This window comes from Macrobrachium nipponense, chromosome 17, assembly GCF_015104395.2.
Source record: "Macrobrachium nipponense isolate FS-2020 chromosome 17, ASM1510439v2, whole genome shotgun sequence".
NCBI lineage: Eukaryota > Metazoa > Arthropoda > Malacostraca > Decapoda > Palaemonidae > Macrobrachium > Macrobrachium nipponense.
The window spans coordinates 78,300,204-78,323,931 of NC_087210.1; the positions used below are offsets into that span (position 1 = coordinate 78,300,204).

At 40.0% G+C, this 23,728-nt stretch overlaps 1 protein-coding gene and 1 long non-coding RNA gene across 5 annotated transcripts in view; one reads left to right on the forward strand and one right to left on the reverse strand.

The window, feature by feature from the left end:
* The first annotated feature begins 665 nt into the window (after positions 1–665).
* On the forward strand, positions 666–3,979 carry LOC135195963 (protein fem-1 homolog A-like). Its single transcript, XM_064222465.1, has 4 exons — positions 666–747; positions 1,727–1,942; positions 2,544–2,733; positions 3,109–3,979. Exons 1-4 carry the CDS (start codon positions 666–668, stop codon positions 3,977–3,979), a joined length of 1,359 nt encoding a protein of 452 aa, XP_064078535.1.
* A 6,833-nt stretch (positions 3,980–10,812) lies between these two features.
* The window catches only part of LOC135196349 (uncharacterized), a 99,796-nt gene continuing 86,880 nt past the window's right edge, over positions 10,813–23,728 (reverse strand). For 3 of the 4 annotated variants that reach the window (XR_010310389.1, XR_010310390.1, XR_010310388.1), the window contains exons 2-3: positions 15,365–15,510; positions 10,813–13,617 (exon numbers count right to left, since the gene is read on the reverse strand). This is a non-coding gene — a long non-coding RNA (uncharacterized LOC135196349). Of the gene's footprint in view, positions 13,618–15,364; positions 15,511–22,739; positions 22,926–23,728 lie in introns of those variants that run through there. The other variant, XR_010310387.1, reaches the window with a different exon arrangement.

Here is a 23,728-nt window from a genome sequence, read left to right on the forward strand (position 1 = left end):
CCATACCGCTTGATATCATCCATGAACATCAGATGGTTAATTCTATTGCCTTCTTTCTTGAGTTTGTACCCAGCATCCATCTTCTGTAGTACTTTTGTCATGGGAATAACTGACATCGCTGAGCCAGAAAAGCAAATAGTTAGCAAAATAGAAAAAAAAATCCTATACAAGATTAATTCGCTGAATACAGCCATCTTTTTTAACAGATATTATTATTATTTATTTTTTTTGTCTATCAGTCCTCCAATTCAACAGGGTGGTATTTATAGTGTGGGGTTCCGGGTTGCATCCTGCCTCCTAAGCAGTCCATAACTTTTCTTACGCCTCCTTAGCAGTCCATCACTTTTCTTACTGTGTGTGCTGCTTCTAGGATCACACACTTCTGCATTAGTCCTGGAGCTACCTCAGCCTCTAGTTTTTCCAGATTCCTTTTCAGGGATCTTGGGATCGTGCCTGGTGTTCCTATGATTATGGGTACAATTTCCACTGGCATATCCCATATCCTTCTTATTTCTATTTATTATTATTATTATTATTATTCAATCTTTTTCGTTCTTGGTGTGGTTGTTCGTCTCAAGTTTTAACTTTTTTTTTTGTAGGAATCTTCAAGTCGGAAGCTGTCCTGCACAGCGTCAGCCAGTTCGGGATTTGATACGCTAATGGCCATGGCGGCATACTTCGGGCATACGAACTGCCTTCAGATCCTCGTTGAGAAACACAAGGCAGGCATCAAAGAAGAAGGCATGAGTGAGTGACTTTAACATCTCTATGTTGATGATAAGTTATTTAAAACAGCACCTCTTAACATCGTATGAAAAGTGACAATTTGATATTTATTGGAAACTATAGTAATGATAAAATTAATAATGATCATGATAATAATTAAGTTGTTTAAAACAGCACCTCTCAACATCATATGAAAAGCGACAATTTTATTTATTGGAAATTAAAGTAATGATATAATTAATAATGATCATGATGATAATAATGGGAAGATATTTCACATTAATAGGCATCTTCAGTGAAGAAATAATATCGGCCATCATGTTCTTGTAACATTAAAAAATATCTACAATCATAACTAAGAAATTAAAGCAAACTTCTTTTCTGTACGTAGAGGTGACTGAGACAATTCATTCAATTTTTTTTTTAATGAAATTCATATCGAGGAATAACGGAGTTTTAAAGTAATCCTGATAACGATCAAGCTCTCTTTTTTCCTTACAGTCAGCATGCGTTCAGAGTTAGTGGTGGGACCGTGGGAGTCACTCCGCTGTGGTGCGCTGCTGTAGGCGGCCACTACGAAGCTGCTGCCTACCTCCTTCCCAAGGGCGCCAATTCAAACTACCACCCTCACCCGAGGTACATTCCGCTTCGAGCTGCCTGTTCGCATGGGCACTTGGACGTTGCCAGGCTTCTTGTGGAACACGGGGCTGGTGAGTTTTTCTTGTGTATTTTCGAACAGAATCGTCCCTATTTTAGTGTTAATTTTAATGTAGTAGGCGGCGATCAAGTTTTCATTTGATAGTTTCTTCATTCATTTCGCTCCGTGTTTTGGTTGGTATTTGCTGCCGTCTATCTGGTTGTCGTGACATGTGCCACATATAGTAACCTTTCGCCAGGCATTGACTGAATACTTGAGAGTTAACAAATCCTCTTTATCTAACGAAATCCCGTTAATTTTTTTTTTTTTAACTTATTCATAGTTTTATTCCCTTTTTTTCAGACATCGAGATTACCGACTCTGAAGGAATCACTGGTCTGATGGTCGCCTCTTACCACGGCCATTGGGATATTGTGAAGTACCTCATCGACGTCGGCGCAGAAGTGAACAGGAGGAGGACCGACGAGAGAAGTGTGTTACACGCATGCGCAGAGTCGGGGCGCCTGGCAGTGATGGTGTTGCTGGATCACAACGCTCTTATGAACGTTGATGCTTACGGTTAGTGAGTCTTGCCCGGTCTTTCTTGATTTGTTAAAAATGTGTCATTAAGTTCACTTTGCCTCCTTTGATTCGTTGAAAAAAAACGATTGATTATAATTAAACTGGTGTAATATTGGCATTGGGATATAAAATTTATGCCAAGCGCCGGGACCTATGGGGTCATTCATAGTTGAAAGTATTATAAAAACATTAGGAATAGGTGTAAAATAATGGAAGAGTGTATGAATGAAAGGGGTTACAGCTAGGGGCCGAAGAGACGTTGCAAAGAGCTTTAAGTAAAGCCTATAGTGCCCTGCATGAGGTGCACTGACGGCACTGCACCGTACGGGGCTATACTGGCTTTGTAAATAATTGTAAATTTGCGTATTTCGTATTAACTGTTGTATTCTTTTTCCTGAAACGATTGAGTTCATTTTTCCCCACCTCTACTCTTCGTAATTAGAATAGGTGATGGCTCGCTCATGTCTTTTCTACCACAAGTGAAGTGTTTCCATTGGTAAACAACTCTCCCTTTAGTAATGCGACTGAACTTTATTTTATATAAATCTTGAACGAAAAAGAAGCATGGAATCCTTGATTTAACGTTCTCCTCTTCCAGGAACAACCCCTTTGCTGGTCGCCTGTTTTTACGGTCATGCGAACATCGTCCAGTACCTGATCTCCAGAACAGACCTGACACCTGCCAGAGATAAACTCGATGCGCTGGAGCTTCTTGGAGTGACGCTTCTTACCGAAATGCATTATTTGACAGGTGCTCTCAGTTGCTGGAAATGGGCGATGAATCAGAGGTAAGTTCTGTTGTTTGATGATAGCATGGAATATAGAAATTATATCAAAGGCCAGGCGCTGGGGCCTATGAGGCCACTCAAGTGCTGAAACAGAAATTGACATAAAAAAAAGTTTGAAATGTGTGGAAAGTAATACCGATAACACCTTTGAATATGGAAGACGTAGAGATCATTTCTGAATCGTATCGTGCATCTTCTATTTTGTGATTATTTATAGCTGCATTGCTATTTTCTGTCATTTATTCTCTTCTGCAAGGCTATGGTGAAAGTTTACCTTAAACGACAGAAACTTCCATTCCAGTCTAATTGAACATAGTGCATATCCAAGAGATTGGGAAAATAACAGCATTTTAATGTCTTACATTTTTTTTGCAGATACGCCAACGGAGCCCTGATTTATCCGAAGGTCGGGCATCGCTTGCTAAGATGTTCGTGTAATGACTTTACTGAGGTCACAACCCTCCATGAACTGGAGAGAATAGAATCCGATGTCGATGCTTTAGAAGTGCAATCCTTACTTGCAAAGGAAAGGATTTTAGGACCTCATCATTTTTCCACACAGAAAGCTTTTCAGTCTATGGGCATCGGGTACGTGAATCGTGGTGATGTTAACAAGTGTCTCAGATTATGGATGCACGCTCTGCGTAATGATCAGGTTCATCACGAACCCTCAGACGAGAAGAGGCTGTTTCACATCAAGTCTTTCGCTGCATTATTTATAAATCTGACCACCGGCCAGAACCTACCGTATGCAGGCTTGAGGCCAACGACGTATTTTGAGGATTTCTTGCGCGCCTTGGAATTGAAGAAAGCAGAGAGCAGTTGTGGTGGCTCCCAACCTCATCGAAATGCAAAACGTGCCATTCAGGCTTACCATGTCATTTACATAGCGATGCATTTCTTATTTGCAGTAGCAAAGCCACTTCCTGATGTCTCACCCTCACAGTGGCACAGTGTGAAAGAAGCTGTCTACAGGTTTGTGAAGGCAGATCCTAGGAACGACGCGGGCGCGACACTTCTGCATATAGCTTGCACCAGAGAAGACCAGATGTACGGAGAATCAGTGCCCGGCCGTATCTTTCCCAGTCTGGAAGTAGTAAACCTTCTTTTGGAAACAGGAGCCGATCCTTGTGCCACAGACTTTGAGGGCAGCTCGCCCCTCCACGCTCTCGCCAATAACGGAGTGCCCCACAGGTATAGTGAAGGCCCTTTTATCAGCAGGTGCGCATTTGGATGCTGCCGATAGTATGGGGCATACTTTTGAGTCTCTGAGGGCGTCCCGAGGCCAGCCGCTTTCTCATCACATCAATGCAGTGCACCACACCTCCCTGCAGTGCTTAGCTGCAGCGACTATCAGAAGACATGGCGTTCCTTACAAGAATATCTTGCATCCCCAACTTGAGACATTTGTTGACATTCACTGATTCTTGTGGCGACTATGAAACTTAAAATTTTATTTATTTATTCACTTATTTATTTACATAATCATTCACCTCTACGTTAGGGAAAATACGGTTGTATATGGATTTGATCAACTTTGCTGGCTTCAGTGTGTGTAAAGGACTGGGTTCCTGTTCTGAGATTAGATTATCAAAATAATGTTCTTGTTCCTTCTAATGGTTGCATGTGCCATATCGATGTAAAACACTGACAGCATATATTAACGGTCTTATGTGTATATGATGTATTTATATATCCCAGTGTATTTTTTATACTTATGCTAAGTGTGAAAATTATCAGTTTTGTGAACATTTCCTATAAACTTTACCCATTTTTGTAAATAATGACGGAAATATACGCCTTTCAATTTAGTTTTTCTTTTAATTCATATACCATAACAATGCCCATTTAGAAATGTGATGAAATTTGCAATCTGAGCTTAGTTTTCTATTTGAATCAGAAATTCTTTTAAAAGCCCTCGTTCTTTGCTGCAACAACTGCATGATACTTCATATTATTTATATTAGGAATGCAAAAGAACCAGCCACCCGGAACTGGAATTAGGTAACATATTCAGAGCTGAAATGTATACGAGGAAAACCACTCGCCTTATACAGGAGAACGACTTTTACTCGTAATCTTCCTCGATTCCAGCTCACAGTTCCAAGCAAATAAATACATTCATATTAGTTTAGTACACTTAAATAAATGCAAATTATTTGGTACATTAATGAAGAAAAGGAATTCTTTTTTCCACATATGAATGGTTGAAAATGTGACTAAAAAGTCTTAATTACCATAGCATTAATTATAAATTTGGTACAAGCAGATTTCAGTTTTCGTATATAATTTTAGATAAGGAGCGTTTTTTCTGCAGGTCTACCATTGGTTGATAAACTTAGAATAAATCTTAATTCGTAGCCATTATAATGTTAGTTAACAACAAAGTTTATCCTGCAAGTTTTCTAATAAAAGTACTTGAAAGAAAACTGCTGTATATTACTAACCCCTGTATATTTTCTTAATGAAATTATGTAAATGAAAAGTTTATAAAATATCAAAATTAGAAATAAATGAAAATAAACAGCTGAGAAATGTAAGCCTTATGATAACTGCCTAGATATAAAATAAAAGTTCCGGTTCGGGCCAGTTATTTCCTCTCAACTCCGAATACCAAGACATGCCAGATCCCTTAATTAAGGCCCCCATACATGGAACGATTGTCGTTATCGACCCACACACTGTTGGCATCTTGTGATTTGTATTGTTCATATTTTTGTTCTTACATTGCACTCGCTGCTTGAATGTTAATTTTTCTGAAGTATGTAGTCTTTCTCGCTAGCGAGTCATGATGCCACCTCTATGTAAACAAAGCGGCACGTTTGGCGTTCCCGCTTCCTTCTTCCAGTCTGAATAGAAATCTACTGACGACAACAAGTGTATCAATCAGCCCCTTCCTGGAACTTTCTTAATAAGTGAAACTAATCCTAGAAAGTCTAGAACTTAGTAAGGTTAACAAGTTATGGGCCCAGAACGCGTCGGGACTGATTGAAACGTGTGATATCATCCAGACTGAAGAAAGTGTTAGCCTATATAGCTAAGCTTCCCTTAAAGCCTATCATCAAGAAGTAAGTTCAAGATGGCCAAATGTGAAGAAAGGGAAGAGACCTCCAAGAAAATCCTTCTACATTGTGATGGGGCAAACTACTACCAGTGGTCGATGATTATCGAAGCAAGACTGATTGACAAGAACTCTTGGAATGCCATTGAACCTGGGTTTGGGAATGCCGTACACGATAATGAGAATGAAGAAGAGGCTTTGGCAGAGCTCAACCAAGAACAAGCCAGAGTCAATCGCCGAGGTTGGAGAGTCATCATTGAGGCGCTGCACAGCTCTACTCTAGTACATGTTGGTGAGTTTAAATTTGCAAAGAAAGTGTGGGACACACTTAAGGAAATGTATGGTGAATTTGGGATTATTCACACTATATTGTTTTTCAAGGAAATGGCTAGGTTGGATAAAGTGCCATCAATGCCAATGGCAGATTACATTTCCAAGATGGATGAGTTGATTCAGAAGGTGACAATGGGTGGCATCCCAATAAATGACACTTGCTTTGCTGCTTTCTTGCTACTTGGGCTACCACTCAGGGAGTATGATGCTTTTGTGAGATACTTCAAAGGGTGATCTGGATAGGCTCACATCAAAGAAATGTAAAGCGCAAGCTTGTGATGGAAGAAAGGCGATTAGCATTGCACAACAGGGCGACATCTAGTAAAGAAGAACCTGTGGCATTAAAAGCCATGGCTAAACAGCATTCTAAGCAGAAGCACAATCAGCAGCATCAGAAGCAGGACACCTCTGGTGATAGTAAAATGAAGTGTTACACCTGTAAGGAGCCCGGACACAAGGCAAGGGAATGCCAATCTGGAAGAAGTTCAAGGAGGAACACACTAAGAAAGGGGATGCCAAAGCTTCTGTAGCTGAATTTGAAGAAGTAGCAGCAGTGCTCCTATGTGCTGAAGCTCCCCTTAAAGCCTATCATCAAGAAGTAAGTTCAAGATAGCTGAATGTGAAGAAAGGGAAGAGACCTCCAAGAAGATCCTTCTACCCGTGGTCGAAGAGGATCGAAGCAAGACTGATTGACAAGAACTCTTGGAATGCCATTGAACCTGGGTTTGGGAATGACGTCCACAATAATGAGAATGAAGAAGAGGATTTGGCTGAGCTCAACCAAGAACAAGCCAGAGTCGATCGCCAAGCTTGGATCATCATCGAGGCGCTGCACAGCTCTACCCTCTACGATGTTGGCGAGTTTAAATTCACAAAGAAAGTGTGGGACACTCTTAAAGGAAATGTATGGCGAGTTTGTGATTATTCACACTATGTTGTTTTTCAAGGAAATGGCTAGGTTGGATTAAGTGCCATCAATGCCAATGTCAGATTACATTTCCAAGATGCATGAGTTGATTCAGAAGGTGAGAATGGTTATCAGGAGGATACAAAGGATGGATACAGGCTTTGGAACACAGAGACCGAAAGGGTAATAATCAGGCGGGATGTTGTATTCCATGAAGATGTTTTCACGTGGAAGAAGAAAGAAGATTCCAGTGATCAGGGGAAGCAGGAAACAGACTATCTACAACTCTTGGATGAGTCAGACTCCGAGGAGGAAACAGAGGAAGAATAGGAGCAGAAGGGAGACGGTCTGGAAAAGGGAAGTGGTAAAGATGGCGGGCATGGAGAAGTAAACAATGAGCAGATTCCTGTCTTTGAAGAAATTCCAGTGCTGCCTGAAGATGAAGAAGCTCAAGTTCAAGAAGTAGTCCCAGTCCTGCGGCAGTCTGCAAGTGCCTAAACCAAAGAAATGTCAGTGCCAAAAATGTAAAGACAACTCTTAAGTGTTTAGTGGTTAAGCCACATGAATAGAGCACCATCATCACACCAAAGAGTGCCAAAGAAGCCCTAGCCAGCCCCCTAGCAGAAAGATGGAAATATGCTATGGGAGAAAAGATTAAGAAACTGACCGAGATGAATACATGGGAGATTGTACCAAGAAGTCATTGGGTCAACATGGAAGTTCAAGCTGAAGACTGATGCTAGTGGCAACCCTACAAAGTACAAGGCCAGGATAGTTGCACAAGGATTCGCGCAGAGATATGGCTTTGACTACATGGAAACCTACTCACCTGTGATCAAAAGAAAGACCATTCAGTTGATGCTCACTGTGGGAGTGGAGAAGGAACCGAGATGTGAGCATGTCGATGTAATATCTGCCTACATCAATAGTGATATCAAGGAAGAAGTATACCTGGAACAACCGGATGGTTTTGATATCGACAAGGATAGGGTGGTATGGAAGCTGAAGAAGTGCCTTTATGGTCTGAAACCATCAGGGCAAGAATGGTACCATAAGATCAAGAAAATCTTTAGACATGAAGTTCAACCCGTCAGTTGATAACCCTTGCCTATTGTATCATCGAGAAAGGAAAGTGTATGTTGGACTTTATGTGGATGACATTGCAGTGTGGGGAAAGTTGTTGTTTTTGATTAAGCTGACCTTGTGTCAGCACAGGCTCTTGCTCACAGAGCAGCCCGTAAGTGGGGAAAGAAAGAAGATATTGATTGGTTCAAGAAAGAGTTAGGCCAACAAGTCTAAATATTTGATTTCTTATCATTGAGAATATTGCGAAAGGATGAGCACACCATAAGCATCGACCAGTGTGCTTATATCTATCAGATATTAGAGCAGCATGAGTTGTCTGAATGCAGAAGAAAACCCAGTCCTCTGAGTGCAGATGTATTCTTTGCCAACAATGACCCAGATGCAGAAGCTGATAGTCATGAATATCGAGGAGCCATAGGTATGTTGCTGTACGTTGCAAATGGGAAAAGACCTGACTTGAGTTTTGCCGTCAGTTATCTCAAGTCAATTCTTGGCCAACCACAAGAGGAAGCAGATGGCTGCAGTGAAATATCTGATAAAATACCTAAAACACACCCATGACTATTGCATAGTATTCAGGAAGAGTGGGAAGGAGGCATTGATTTTTTCTGATGCTGACTTTGCCAACAACAAGGTGGACAGAAAATCGTTCAGTGGACTGGTGGTGTGTATTGCCGGAGGACCCGTGGAGTGGAGAAGCAAGAAGCAAACGGTGGTTGCTACGTCCACACAACAGGCAGAGTACATTGCTATGGTTGTCACTACGCAAGAAGCACTGTGGCCAAGTGGTATATTGAGGGAGATCAATGCAAGTGATCTTTGCATAGTGCCATGGATCCTTGCTGACAATACAGCAGCAACCAACCTTGCAGAGAAGGACATTGTCAATGATAATTCCAAGGGTGTGGATGTGAAGTATCACTTCATAAAGGATGTGGTAAAGGGATTGGTCAAGTTGCAATATGTGGCATCTCGTGAAAATCTAGCCGACCTTCTAACCAAGGGTTTGACTGGGAGAAAGACACAGGAGTTGTGCGCAAGAATTGTACTCATCATTCCTTAATAACAGACAGGGTCGTGCCAAAGTTCTTAGTTTGTACTTTATCCTTTATAGCTACCTACTGTGTATATTCAATTTTGTTGCTTGTTCAGCATACTTTTCTTGCAGCTGTGTTATTCTTTATCTGCAAGTGTTTTTTTTTTTTAATTCATGTATTCATTGAAATTTTGCTGTTTTGTGTCATTGGCTGTCCAATTTTTGTCAGCGTCATTTCCTGTAAAATTCACTGCATTACAATATAATCAGGGGGAAGTGTTGGCATATTGTGATTTGTATTGTTCATATTTTTGTTCTTACATTGCACTCGCTGCTTGTATGTATCAATCAGCCCCTTCCTGGAACTCTCTTAATAAGTGAAACTAATCCTAGAAATTCTAGAACTTAGTAAGGTTAACACACACGCACACTATTCGGAACCATATGAATGATCTCTGCACCGATTTCAGTCTGAACAAAGATTTTCTCTCTAGAAGACATGGCATCATCTCTACAAGAGGCGCGCGCGATACGGTTATATTGGCAGACAAACACATACATTGAACGATGTGTATAACAGACTCAAGTCGCAAGCCAGCAACCTGGTCGTGACAGATTCCCGCTGAGATCGTTCAGACACGAAGCTCCGCCCACTTTTGCATTCAGACAAGCCCATACACAGTGTTTTTGCAAACAATACAGACAGTCGTTCAGACAATCGCTTAGTGTATGGGGGCCTTTACACTTACAGTTTTCTCCCTCCCAAACTAGTTAGTTGTAGACTAACTGGCACTATAAATGAAGATTTTACGTAAATCAATTCTTCCTTTAATTTAAAGCTGCATTATTTATATACAAACATGTTAAAGTTAACACGCATGAAAGAAGGAAACCTACGGTTTCTCAATGTAACGTTTCATTGTTAAGACACGACAGATGGAGTCCACATCCTAACAACAAAAGTTGTAAAAATAATTCGGACATAAATCATGGTATGGCAATGAAACCATGTCTAGAAGGCTATCGAGGTGAGAGTAAAACTTTAAGAAGAATATTAAGAGTCACATCTCACGAGAGTATGAAATGGTACCATAAGGGGAGTTCCATACATGAATGAGATACTGATGATAGGTAAATGAAGGCGTGGACATATTGGACATGTTCGTAAATCTGGTAAAATATAACTTAAGCGTCAATTGCGCTCCTGTGGGCACCACATGAATTGGAAAGTAGGTTGGTTCTACTTAGACATGATGTTGTTTTGTGTGTGTGTGTGTGTGTGTGAATGTAAAGATGGAGATAAACAAAGCAAAAGAAATGCAGACATTGATGTGGCAGTTACCATATACTACCGTATTCATGACAGTTCCCTTGGCTGTATAGGCAACAAAATATTGTTTTATTGCACTGATTACAACTACAATCTTGAGAAATATCAACAAACGTTACATATTACGCAACTATTGTTCAACTAAGTGCTGGGAAGGCCGTGGCAGCCATTCTGGAGACGAACTGGCCTAGATTCGATGATACGCCATATTGGATTTAAAAACTGCCTTGAACACATAGTTTACATAGACTTCACATGCTTATTTTGGTTTGTATGGCAGTTTCATATATTTAATTTTGTTGACAAAACTTCTCACTTTTGAATGGTATGCTTAAAGATTTAATTATATGGTTATTTCACCAATTAAATGTAGTGAAAAAAGTTGGCTTTTTCGAGTGAACTGGTCGCACTTCGGTCATTTACCCTATAACCCACAAATGACTGGGAGTAGTTTGGGCTACGCCCACACTTACTAGCCTAAGTAAGCTATGGTACTACATACCAGTTCTAACCTTGGCATAGTCTAGTACAAATTTAAAAAATAAAAAATACTATTTGGGGGTTGGATATATCGCTAAAGCACACCTCTCTCTCTTAACTAGTTCCTGTAATGCAAAATGCCTAATGGCATGCTGCCCTTAGTCTAGGATACACCGTACTCATCCCTAACCTAACTGTCACAGCGCCCATAACCTAACTAGGTAGACATTCATGCAGCATTTTAATACAAGTCTATCGAAATATGACTTCTTTTATTATTCTACTTAGCCTATTATAATTCTATGATTGCGTAACATGGAGCATTTTTTTTTTTCTAACTATTGTCACAATTCTTGATACTTTGCCGTCACAGTATATAATAGAAATAGGAAACTCTGTTCGCCTACTTTATGAAAATGTGTCAGTATCTAACAAAACCAGTGCTTACTTTCTGCAAGTGAGAATTGTTACAATACATATGGGGAGCTTCAGCTAAGTTCCTTTGTCCTTCCGAGCACTATAAAAGAGTACTGTCTCAAACCTTGAACGTATGATATAGGTACAAAGTACGAAATAATGCCTCTTCTAACACGATCATGGATATCAGTTTCGTCAGTTAACACTTCACGTATTCCTCTGCCATGATGATTGCACGTTCGTCGCGGCGGCCGTTTTAGAGATGCCTAACGAGTTGAGTGGTTGACTGGTTGTCCCTTTGTGATTCCTCTAATTTTTATGTGGTATATTGAGAATATTCCGCAAATCTTGCAATACTGACGCGAAACAAGAATCCTCGTTTGCCATGGTTTTGAAGCAGTGTAATTTCCGTCCAGGGAAGTTGAACGGGTGACCACCAGCCAGATCCCACTGTACGCAGGCTTGAGCCCAGCGACGTATTTTGAGGATTTCTTGCGCGCCTTCGAAATGTGCACAGAAAGTATCACGATGATCCTCTTGGAATTGAAGAGAGCAGAGAGTGCAAAACGTGCCATTCAGGCTTACCATGTCGTCTACATAACTATGCATTTCTTATCTGCAGTAGCAAAGCCATTCCCTGATGTCTCATCCTTGCAGTGGCACATGGTGAAAGAAGCTGTATACAGGTTTGTGAAGGCAGATCCTAGGAACAACATGGGCGCGACACTTCTGCATATAGCTTGAACCAGAGGAGACCAGATGTACGGAGAATCAGTGCCCAGCCATATCTTCCCCAGTCTGGAAGTAGTAGTAAACTTTCTTCTGAAAACTGGAGCCAATCCTTGTACCACAGACTTTGAGGGCAGCACGCCCCTCCACCCTCTAACCGATGACGTAGAGTGCCCCACGGGTATAGTGAACGCCCTTTTATCAGCAGGTGCGCATTTGGATGCTGCCGATGGTATGGGGCTTACTTTTGAGTCTCTGAGGGCGTCCCAAGGCCAGCCACTTTCTCATCACGTCAATGCAGTGCACCACACCTCCCTGCAGTGCTCAGCTGCAGCCTCTATCAGAAGACACTGCGTTCCTTACAAGAATATCTTGCATCTCCAACTTGAGAAATTTGTTTGCATTCACCGATTCTTGTGGTGACTATGAAACTTAAAAAATTATATATTTATTTATTCACTTATTTATTTACATAATCAATCACGAGGCCACTAATAGCTACTTATACCTCTACGTTAGGGAAAATACGGTTGTACGTATATGGATTTGATCAACTCTGCTGGCTTCACTGTGTGTAAAGGGCCGAGTTCCTGTTCTGAAATTAGATTATCAAAATAATGTTCCTTCTTGCTCCTTCTAATGGTTACATGTGCCATAACTATGTACAACACTGACAGCACATATTAGCGGTCTTATGTGCATATGATGTATTTATAAATCCTGTTGTGTATTTTTTATCCTTATGCTAAGCATGTAAATGTCTGTATATCTATTTTGTATAGTGTGCTGCCTGTAGGGGGCTTTCCTTTGACAATGATCTGTTTTGTATACATTTCCTATAAACTTTACCCATTTTTGTAAATAATGACGGAAATGTACGTCTTTCAATTTAGTTTTTCCTTTTATTCAGATACCATAACAATGCCTATTTAGAAAAGTGATGAAATTTGCAATCTGAGCTCAGTTTTCTATCTGAATCAGAAAATCAAAAGCCCTCGTTCTTTGCTGCAACAACTGCATGATACTTCATATTATTTCCATCCAGATATAGGACTGAAGCCAATCCTTAATCAATCAGTCCTCTACTTCAATGTGCCTGCGTCTATCAGATGAAGTTCCAACATTATACACCAGCAAGTACACCTTAATTGCCTTAAAGATGTCTGATGTCTGTTGATTATGCACAGGATCCCACTATACAGAAAACTGAGTAACAAATTCAAAGGTCTCATACTTCTGCCTAGTGCCAGAGACCACCAAATGCTGAAGTGGAGAATGGCACAACAGTGTGCAAGAACAGAGTTGTCACCCAAAAACCAAGAATCTTGTTCCATTTTAAGTAGGACAGGAGTGTGGCAAGCTCAAGGCTAACATATTGCAGGAGTCGGTTCTTCATCTACCTGGTGTATCTCAGGAAACCACTTGCAGAAAAGAAATGTGTGCATGTCCAATGGTTTTCCTATCAAGATTGTAAAACCTTCCATCACAACTGCAGAAATTCTGATCTGTAAATGAGAAAAAAAAAAGAAGTGTTAATGACAGTTTCATGAATTTTTCCAAACTCAAATGAAGCGCCTTATAAAGGCAATGTATGTAAGCATTCAAACAAACCATTGGCCATCTTTACAACATTGCAAAAGTAGTGACTTTTAAAGGCAATATGTGCAAGCACTGAAACAAACTTGCCCATCTTAAGAGGGAGTTTAGTGTAAATAAAACTGTTGAAATTATATACAGTAAAAACATTAACTAGTTAATAGTTTCTCTCTAATTATAATTAGCCTTATTCCATGTGAATAGTTCCCAATAGCATCCAACCTCCTGATCATGGAAAAAAAAAAAAAACAAAAAAATTAAATTGTCCTTTCCAAGTTCTCACATCGCTGTCTCAGAAGGCAATGCATCATTCATTTGTACTAATTATCTCAAAGAAGGGAGCACTGGAAGTTCATAGCACCCTAAATCACAGGTTAGGAGGGAGAATGATGATGTAAACTCATGGAAGAGAAGATGCAAGATATTCCAACATCCAAAATAATGGGAGTTCTCATAAGTAATGGAGTTAATGTATTATAAGACAATCCCCAAATAGTAAAAAAAAAAAAGCACATGACAAAGGAAAATACTAATGGCAATACATGCCTCCATGCATGAGGGATACCAAGAGTATGAGGATGACTAATGTATAATTAAATTTAAAGTTTTAAAACGAACAAGTGCCTGCTCTACAGAAGGCAGAGCTCTGGACTGTACTTTAAAAGACCAAGAATGGAGAGAACTTGAGCCTAAGAGAGGCCACAAAGATTCAATTCTTTGGAAGTATATCTGAATGGCCTTGACTGGGCAGAGAAGATTCTCTTCCATAAAACAAGAAAGCAAGGCAGAAATGGCAAGAGTTCAGGTATAAGCTGCCTTTACAAGAGGACTGAAATAAGGCTACAATGGGAAAAAATCTACAGAAATTAACAGAATCCCGTGACTCCTGAAGTTACTGAAACAACCATACTCAAGGCAAAAGGCAAAAACTAGTAATAAACTCACAAAATATTAACCAAAACAGTCAAAATTAATTCATTAACAAATGTGTTAATAAAAACAAATGAATGGCAACTAGGAGTAACAGCACTGATAACCCAGGGGAACCCAGCAGCACAACAAACTTTGAAGACATTCCACTGAGGGTTGAGAGATGTGTATTTCTGGTGATATAAGTTCACTCTCAACATGGTACGGGATAAACAAACTTTAAAGAACTCACAATGAAGGAGAACTAATCACCTTCCAAAGCTTGTGAAGCATGAGCCGAGCTGAACTGTGCATTGGGACTTTACTCCTTTGACTATCAAGTGCTTGTCTGAAACATCTATACATGAAGCAAGGCTAATCACAATTAAAGGTTTGTAACAACAAATCATAGTATAGAAAGATACTTCGATAATTGAATCTGAACAGTGTAAAAATTGACCATCACAACTATAACAAGAATCAGTAAAATACAGGAAGATGTAGAGAAAACAATTACCATGTTGACTGTAATAAGACATATACTATGATAAATGTATGTAAATAGAAATTAACTCTAGCAAAATTTCTGTGACAAATGGATTTGCAGACAGAGCTAATAACAAAGAGAATACTACAGCAAGACTGACTTGTAGAGAAAGAGGGTGAGCCAAAAATGTTATAAAGTTTCACAATGAAATTGATTTAGCTAGAATGTACAAATTATCTCAAAACTATATCAAGACTTACTTTGATAAATATGGATCTGCGAAGAACATGAAAACCTTCTACAATGAACTCTTAACTGGCAGACAATGTAACCTCACTATTCTCTCATGTTTTTTTTTTTTTTTTTTTTTTTTTTTTTAATCAGGAGGATGTAGTATGTTGCCTGGCTGAAAAGACAATGTTATTACAATAAAAATTGTACCCAATGCTGGAGTCCTTAATGCAACAATAATCATTTTAATAACATCAAAAGAATATGAAGTTTTTACAATAAAACTAATATTGTAATACTTACCTGAACACCTGAATTAGCCCTGGTCACTGACCAGCCCGAACTATATCCCCACATATTTACCCACTTGAGTGGGTAATTTTATCTGTCAGCGTTACCAACGCTGCAGGTAAAATCTAGTCAAATGAGTTACCTGTGTTACCGTTGGCAACGCTGCCGCAAATACCGGCCACCAGTGGCCTGTCTCATTCCTCAATTGAATCATTCACTATCAAATTGAAGTGGGGAGGAGGGTGGGAATCATTCAGGTGTTCAGGTAAGTATTACAATATTAGCTTTATTATGAAAACTTCATATTGCAATACATTCCCTGAACACCTGAATTAGCCCGATTAACAACATTTACTTGGAGGTGGGGTCAATCTCATTCAGCCCGACCTGTCCACGGAACATATGCAGGCAACTCATAAGCAACCTAGCATGTATAAAAGCATGTATCCTCACCTAGTTATCTAACTCGGAGGTGAGGATGTTTGCAAAGAAAGTACTTCAACATCAGTGTTGAGTCTAAGGTACTGTCTAAGTCAGAAGTACCTCCATGTGATAAGCTATACTTCTTATTCATGGAGCTAAAAACTAATCTCCTCACCTGGTTGTCCAGCACAGTAGGTGAGGATGTTTGCAAAGAAAGTACTTCAGCGTCAGTGTTGAGTCTAAGGTACTATCTGAGTCAGAAGTAACTCCCATGTGATAAGCTGTACTTCTTATTCATGGAGGACTTCTTATTCATGGAGGCAAAAAAAAAAAAAAAAAAAAAAAAAAAAAAAAAAAAAAAAATCCTCCTCACCTGGTTGTCCAGCTCAGTAAGTGAGGATGCTTGCATAGGAAGTACCATACAGTCGGTGTCGGGTCCTAGGTACCGCCTGAGTCTGAAGAACCTCCCATGTGGTATTCTATACCTCTCATGTATGGATGGGAAATGGTGAACCTCCCATGTGGCTATGTAGCCTCTCATGTATGGAGGAGAAGTTAAGTGTGCAGGACCTTCAGTTCTCTACTGCTCACTGATGTAGATGACTTGTGCTGAAGAAGTAGTAGTTATTCCAACATGACCATCGGGATCTGCCTAACCTCAAGGGCCTAAGGGACAATACACTCTGCCTAAGCTTGACCAACAGAAACACTAGCATTCATTAGACTATCACTGCCTCCCTAAACTTCTAACACCATAAAGTAGATTTAGACTATCACTGCCTCCCTAAACTTCTAACACCATAAAAGTCCCAATTGAGACTATCACTGCGTCCCTAAAACTTCTAACACCCTGAAGTTTCATTTAGACGTACTCACTGCCTCCCTATAACTTCTACACCCTAGATCTACCAACCACTATAAAACTGAGTTACCGCAACGACAGGACCCCGAGAGTAACCTCTCTTAAGAAACTGAAATTCCTTAAGGTACGGTGTTATGAAAAACCACAACTACTCTCAAAAAACCACCTACACAATCGCCGACAGGGAAACATTCCTCTGGAAGCCAAAGGGTAGCCCTCGCACACTCGCCCTTGGATTGACTAAGAACCCATTCTTATGAGTGTCCGGATAGCGCTGAGGCAATGATTTAACAATAGTCCCTCCTCTCCTTGCCAAGAACATAGCATAAAACCCTCAGAAATGTTAGTCTGGTATGCAAAACCCCCCCCCCCCCCCCTCGAAACCAAAGTGAAGAGGTTAACAAACAAGTCCAGGCTCAGAGAACACCCATCAACTCACACCACATCCACACAGAGTGGCTGTTTGAAGGTGTCCTCCAAAAAATACGAGCCTCATGATCCGTAACCCTTTATCACACGAATCAATGAATTAACCCAATAGAGAAAAACCCTCAACTGACTTGTAAAACCGGAAGTCGGGACTCCGGCAGAGGAGTTACCCGCTACCTCATACAGAAAAACAACTGATGCTAGCTTAAGGTCCTCCCCAAAAACTTGCAAAAAACCTGCCCGACTCGCCGAAACCAGACTACCCTACTTGATGTTTGAGAGACTGCTAGTTTGGTTGAATACAACGTATCAAACATTACTTGAATTAACTGAGATCCCTCCGGAGCCTGGAATGCGGAAAGAGAGCATGGACAAAGTCCACAATCCGTTATACTCGCTTCCTTTGCCGGAGAAACAAAAAACCCACAACTAGCAAACGAGTCTCTCTTCAAAGGTATCTATCCTCTGTCAGACCTGTCCGGCCACACCGGAACAGGAAAAAGGAGAAAAGCCGATCCCCAACAAGAGCAGCACCCAAGAACCTGGAACCTACTACGCCTGGCTGCTCGATACCAAACGACATACAAGATCCCATCATATCTGAGCCTACCGATCCGATTGCGCAACGATATACCAACAAGAAGATGATAAACTCCCCCCAGACATGATGATGTAACCCCTGCTGTCCGACCGCTGTCCACCCACTCACAAGAGCGAACTGTCACCAGTTCCGCAAAACCTGTAAGAGTTAGTCACTCGACTGCGCATACTCTCACTACCCAGTGACAATAACGTTACGCCTGAGCCAAATATACCTTGGCGATGAACGCCCACACATGCGAGTCACTCCCATACTGTTGCGCCAAACGTGTACCAACCAAGACGATGACCTAACCCTGAACCAGTCTCAATTTACTGTGAAACTCCGCACTCACCAGTGACTATGACACGAGACCAGGACGACTACAATAGGCGAGCAACACCCCTAAAAAGCGCAGAAGTCGCAAAACGCGATCCAACTAACCCCCTTTTCCAATACGTACTAAACCTAGACTGGAGTCCGGAGCAAGTGAGGGAAAGAAGTACTCCCAGTAGACACGGAATCAAGGTCGAACCCACCTTGAAAACCCCATAAGGACATAACAGAAAAGCAGCAGGAAAAAGTTGAGAAAATAAGGAGAGAGAAAAGTCACTACGAGTAACCCACAGGAGCACCTAGCGCCCGACCATTTGTGAAGGTGGGAGAACAACTTGTGCGGTACATAGTGCTTTAATAACGGGTTACGAACTGCGGAACCAATGGGAGCCGCAGAAGGAATTACCAGCTACCCTAAGAAAGGGGGCCGAGGGCACAAAAGGTGCTAACTACGAGGCAGACGAACTGCGAACGGCCGTAGCCCCCCAGCAATTACCGCGGTAAGCACGTTACGTCTCACACTCCTAAGGTATATAAATGGGAACGAAGAAGGAAGATTACTAACTACCCTATGAAAGGAGTGGGTGGTGACAACCGGTATCGATACAGTCAACGATGGCGCAGGTGAATCTCCAACTGCCGTAGCCTCCTTAAGAACTACGGAGGACACATTAAGTCTCAAAACAAGTAAGGATGAAAATACGGAGTTGCGGATACCGCCTTGAAGCATCAACAGCAGCAGCCTGAGAACTACAGGACCCGTGGAAGGTGCTACGAAGGCAGCCCCTCCAAATTATTTCCTTTAACCCCCCGGAGAGAGAGAGAGAGAGAGAGAGAGAGAGAGAGAGAGAGAGAGAGAGAGAGAGAGAGAGAGAGAGAGAGAGAGAGAGAGAGAGATTGAAATCATCTCCAAATTTCAGGATGAAACAATGAAACCCTGGCTCTGATGTGATATTGGTAAATAAAAAGAGGATGAGCGAGAAGACTCCGAAGCGACATCCGAAGAATTAGCAGCTAAAGAAGATTGTGTAAAGACATAAGTTTTAACAGAAAAACTGGGCGAGAGAAAACTAGACAGACTCTGTTCCCCATGATAATCTGAGAAACATTAGAAAATCAAGAAAATTTTTCAAGACGTGGTCGTGAATACAGTCCGTATTGAAGCTACCGTAATAAACTTGCGTTAATTCGATTTTACGATGGGGTTAGTATTTAAAATCGGAACTACATTGCAAATAAGTCTTCCTATCTCTCGCGTAGCTGGCATAGGCAGCATCGTGCATCAGACAGCGAGATTGTAGGGTTTAAAATAGAATTTAGGCCAAAGGCCAAGTATTAGGAACTATGAGGTCATTCAGCGCTGAAGGGAAATACAGAAAAATGTTTGAAAAGGTGTAACAGGAAGAAAAACCTCTCTGTTGCACAATGAGTCAAGTGTTAGGAGAGGGTGGAAAAATAGGATGAGTAGAGAAAATATGAAATCAGGAAAGTAAGAGAGAGAGAGAGAATTACAACCATCTAACATCTCCATAAATTTGCACCCTCTTCTAAGTTAAAAGGTATTATCTTAATGATAATATACTCTTATAACTGCGTACAGCTATGAACAACCGAACGAGAACTTGTTGCTAATACGATTGAATCCTACAGCAACATCACTTTATTGTATTGATCCGCGTGCGACAGTAGTAATCGAATCCGACAACAACGTCTGTTTCTTGTATTCATCCGCGTGCGACGGTAATAACTGTATTCATGTTATAAATGTAGCTGAAGCTGATAAGGCAAAATTACGTGCATCAGTAACCTGGATAGAGGTCCCAAGCTTTTGTATGAATTCAAACGCAGCCGTGGTAAAAGAAAGTAATAGCATGAAAGAGCTCTTTTACTGTTGTTTTCACACCGATAAAGATTAATCAAGTGTAAGGTTCGTAATACCTGTGAAAACGAACGGAATCGCTAAATTATCTGAAAATTATCTTGGTTAAGATGGTAATGCAGATGTTCAGTAGTGTACTGTATTTTCACTGCAAACAGGGACCAAAGGAATAAGATTTTTGTGAAATGCTATCAGATGCAAAATGTAAGAACATCCAGCTGTTGCATATAACTGTAGCGGAGATCCAAATGCACATGTAGGACCTGAGTTGACTTTGAGGATTTGATGGGAAGTGGCAGCTTAGAAACACTCAAGTGCATTCTAACCTATCCTAACCTATGATGCCAGGTCCTTACCTGAACCACCCCAACCTTGCTTAAGTTAGGGCACTGTAAATTCAAACAAATGAGTGTTGTGACCTAACCTTAAAACACATAGCCGAACATAACCTAGGATGCCAATGTAGGACATAAGGTTTTCAGAATCCTTAAAACTGCTAACTTGCCACCAAAATGAACTTCAGAAATGTTGAAAACACACAAAATTTTGCAATTCAGCCAAAGTAATGCAAAGATCAGAGTTATATATGTACATCGAAGGTGCCATGACTAAGAATTGACTTTTTTAAAGGTCTGAATTTCAAGAAATCCCACCTGATTCATGAACTTAGAACAACAGAACTAATCAGGTTTTAGCAATATTAACGTCACATTTCCGCACTTTAGTATGAAATTCTGTAATACAATCAAAATAATACAAGAAACAGTAGTTAACGTGTTTACATCAAACAACCCACAAGGTAACTGGAGCAGTTTTCTTTTAAAAAAATATCTAAAATCCAAATTCTCATTTGACTGGTAAAATTAGACCTAAAGAACAATTGATATTGCAGCACTGCCTACTTCCCACATTTCCAGATGGTTATCACAAAGTTTTCCGTACACTCACAATCCTTACCCACAGTACACCAAGACAAAAAAAAAAAAAAAAAAAAAAATCTGATTGGGAACCAGATTTGCATGCAATATTCATTGAAACACATGCAAGAACCTTAGAAAAAGCCCAACTTGGTGACAATGTTACTCAATAAATCTCAGTATCTAAAAACTTACCCTAGATTTTGGTACGCTTATCGTAATACAGTCTACACATTATTACAAACTGATAAACACAGCAAAGCATCTAGTCAAGTATTATGAAGTAGAAAAAAAATAACGCTAAAAAAAGCCGGACAAGCCGAAACCACACAAAACGTGTGCAAGATACAACAATGGGGGTCCAAGTCCGGGCTCAGCAACCTGAAAAAACCAGTTAATTTATGCTTTACCCCCAGACTGCCTCTCCGGGTACACACGATATTTTTCTTGCTTCTTTTGATGCCCTTTCAGGTTTCCCTTCATTAATGTTTTCAAAAATGCTTAGTTTTTGACTTTGATTACTGTAAAAAACAGCATTTCCCCCCAAAAAACACGAACAAAACATCTAGCTATACTTAATTAATTTGGCTAATAACTGATATTTTATTACCTTATTCATATTACTGATTACCTAATAATTAATAAATATCAACTAAACATTCCAAGGGGTTTTATTTGTATGGCTAACAAGTGTGAGCCATATTAGAAGTGTGTGGAAATTCACGACATCCATGATCCATATCAATTGGGTTTGTTGACAGCACCAAGCACAAGGACACAACCTACAATTCTATGGGCCAAAATACCAAATGGCCACCTGGCTCTACAGTAGTGCGACCACCTTCCCGAAAATCGGAAAATTAGTATGGCATTTAATTTGTGACTTGGGAGAAAACACTTACTTCGAGAGGAAAGTAGAGGTCTCGAGGTATTGTTTCAACGGACAATGGCTCTTGACTATCTATCCTGGATTAAGGTGGTTGTGCTACGGTGGAGGCTGGCCATTCGGTATTTTACCCTAATCAAACCTTTTACCTTTATAAAGTTCAGTCGCAAAGGCAGTACAACTTAAAAGTTAACATACCCTAGGATAAAAATGAAACAGGCTACAGGCCACCACCTAAACTACCCAAATTGATGGTAGGCTGGTGACCTTATCTACACCACCACTAGCTGGGCCACTTATCTAAAAGTAGGTAATTTGCGAAGACGCAGCTCAATATACCTAGGTATTAGGCTATGTTATTCTGCTAAAATGTATCTGATTTCAAACTTTAGTAGCTGACATTGTCTACTACCTACCTACCTAGTTTACCAACCTAGCTATAGTAGCCTAGCTATACTAGCCTAGTAGCTAGGTAGTCCAGCATCTGACATCTACGTTACCCTATCTAGGCTAGTACATCTACCTGGTCTAAACTTTAGTAGGTAGGCTACTACCTTAGTAGGTAGTAGGGCCCTACATGCAGATTTACTATTAGGACCACTTTACTGTAGCACACATAGGCTACTAACACAGCCTCAATGACCATACCATTTGTAACGCCAATAGGTATGCACTAGGAACCCCATGCCTAGGAAGGTCTACTAAGGTGACATGGGACCGGTTCACACTTTTCTTTAATTTACCTAATATGAAAATAAACCAATCAAATTTCAGTGTACCTATGTGGGTTGTACTACTTACATGACGACTAATGAACTTGATGAAATACTTTAATCCCAATCACTGTTTATTTAAAGGGCGTTGCAGTCAACAGAGGCTCCAGTGTCCACGATGACATCTAACTAACAGTCATTTTCGGTTTCGCAATTCAACCTTAAGATGTCAAATGTCGATAACTGTCAGGTCCCAGGGGAAGGCGAGGGATAACGTTCCAATATTATTCTGTCATATTTGACAACTATTTCAAGGTAGCTGTTTGTTAATTGTGATACATTTTATCTATATTACAATAAAAATCTACTGTCCAATAACGAAGGATAAATAGTGAGGAAAGAGTAACTTGCCAACTTTTTGTTTCCATTAAAGATCGCCCAGAAATTTTGATCATAAATTATCCAGTGATATGATGCTAGATACTCATACTTATACTTAAATATAAAAACATCTACTATTAACAACTAATATCAGCTACTTTTAAGACGTTCGCTTAGATTTCACGTAATAGCTACACTAAATTAATTCATATCTTTCAAGAACTTTTCAAACTATTTCGAAAACACTTAAACGTGCCCATTATCTAATGTGTTTAATGGTTTACCCTATTATCGATATTTTTTTTACTTTAAGTATTTCGTCTGATTGCTGCTATAGACATATATTGACACTTAAGAGTAACTGTTAAAAGATAATATACAAATAAATGCTGGTGCCTGATAGCGTTTTTGTCATCGCCCCAGATATTTTCATCAAATTGACGTAAACTATACTACTATAAATTATATCAAACCTACACGAAACGTTATCCATAACACATTCCATTATCTCCTAGTCTAGATTTTGTATATTTCTATGCTGCACACTATTAAAACAATATAAATAAATAAAACAGTAACTAGCAACTTTTGTATAGGTGTTTCAAAAACTATTCTCTTTAGTATTAAAACTTCGAAAAATATATCTATCGCGAGAATATGTAAATATGAATTAAATGGTATAATCTAATTTTAGTA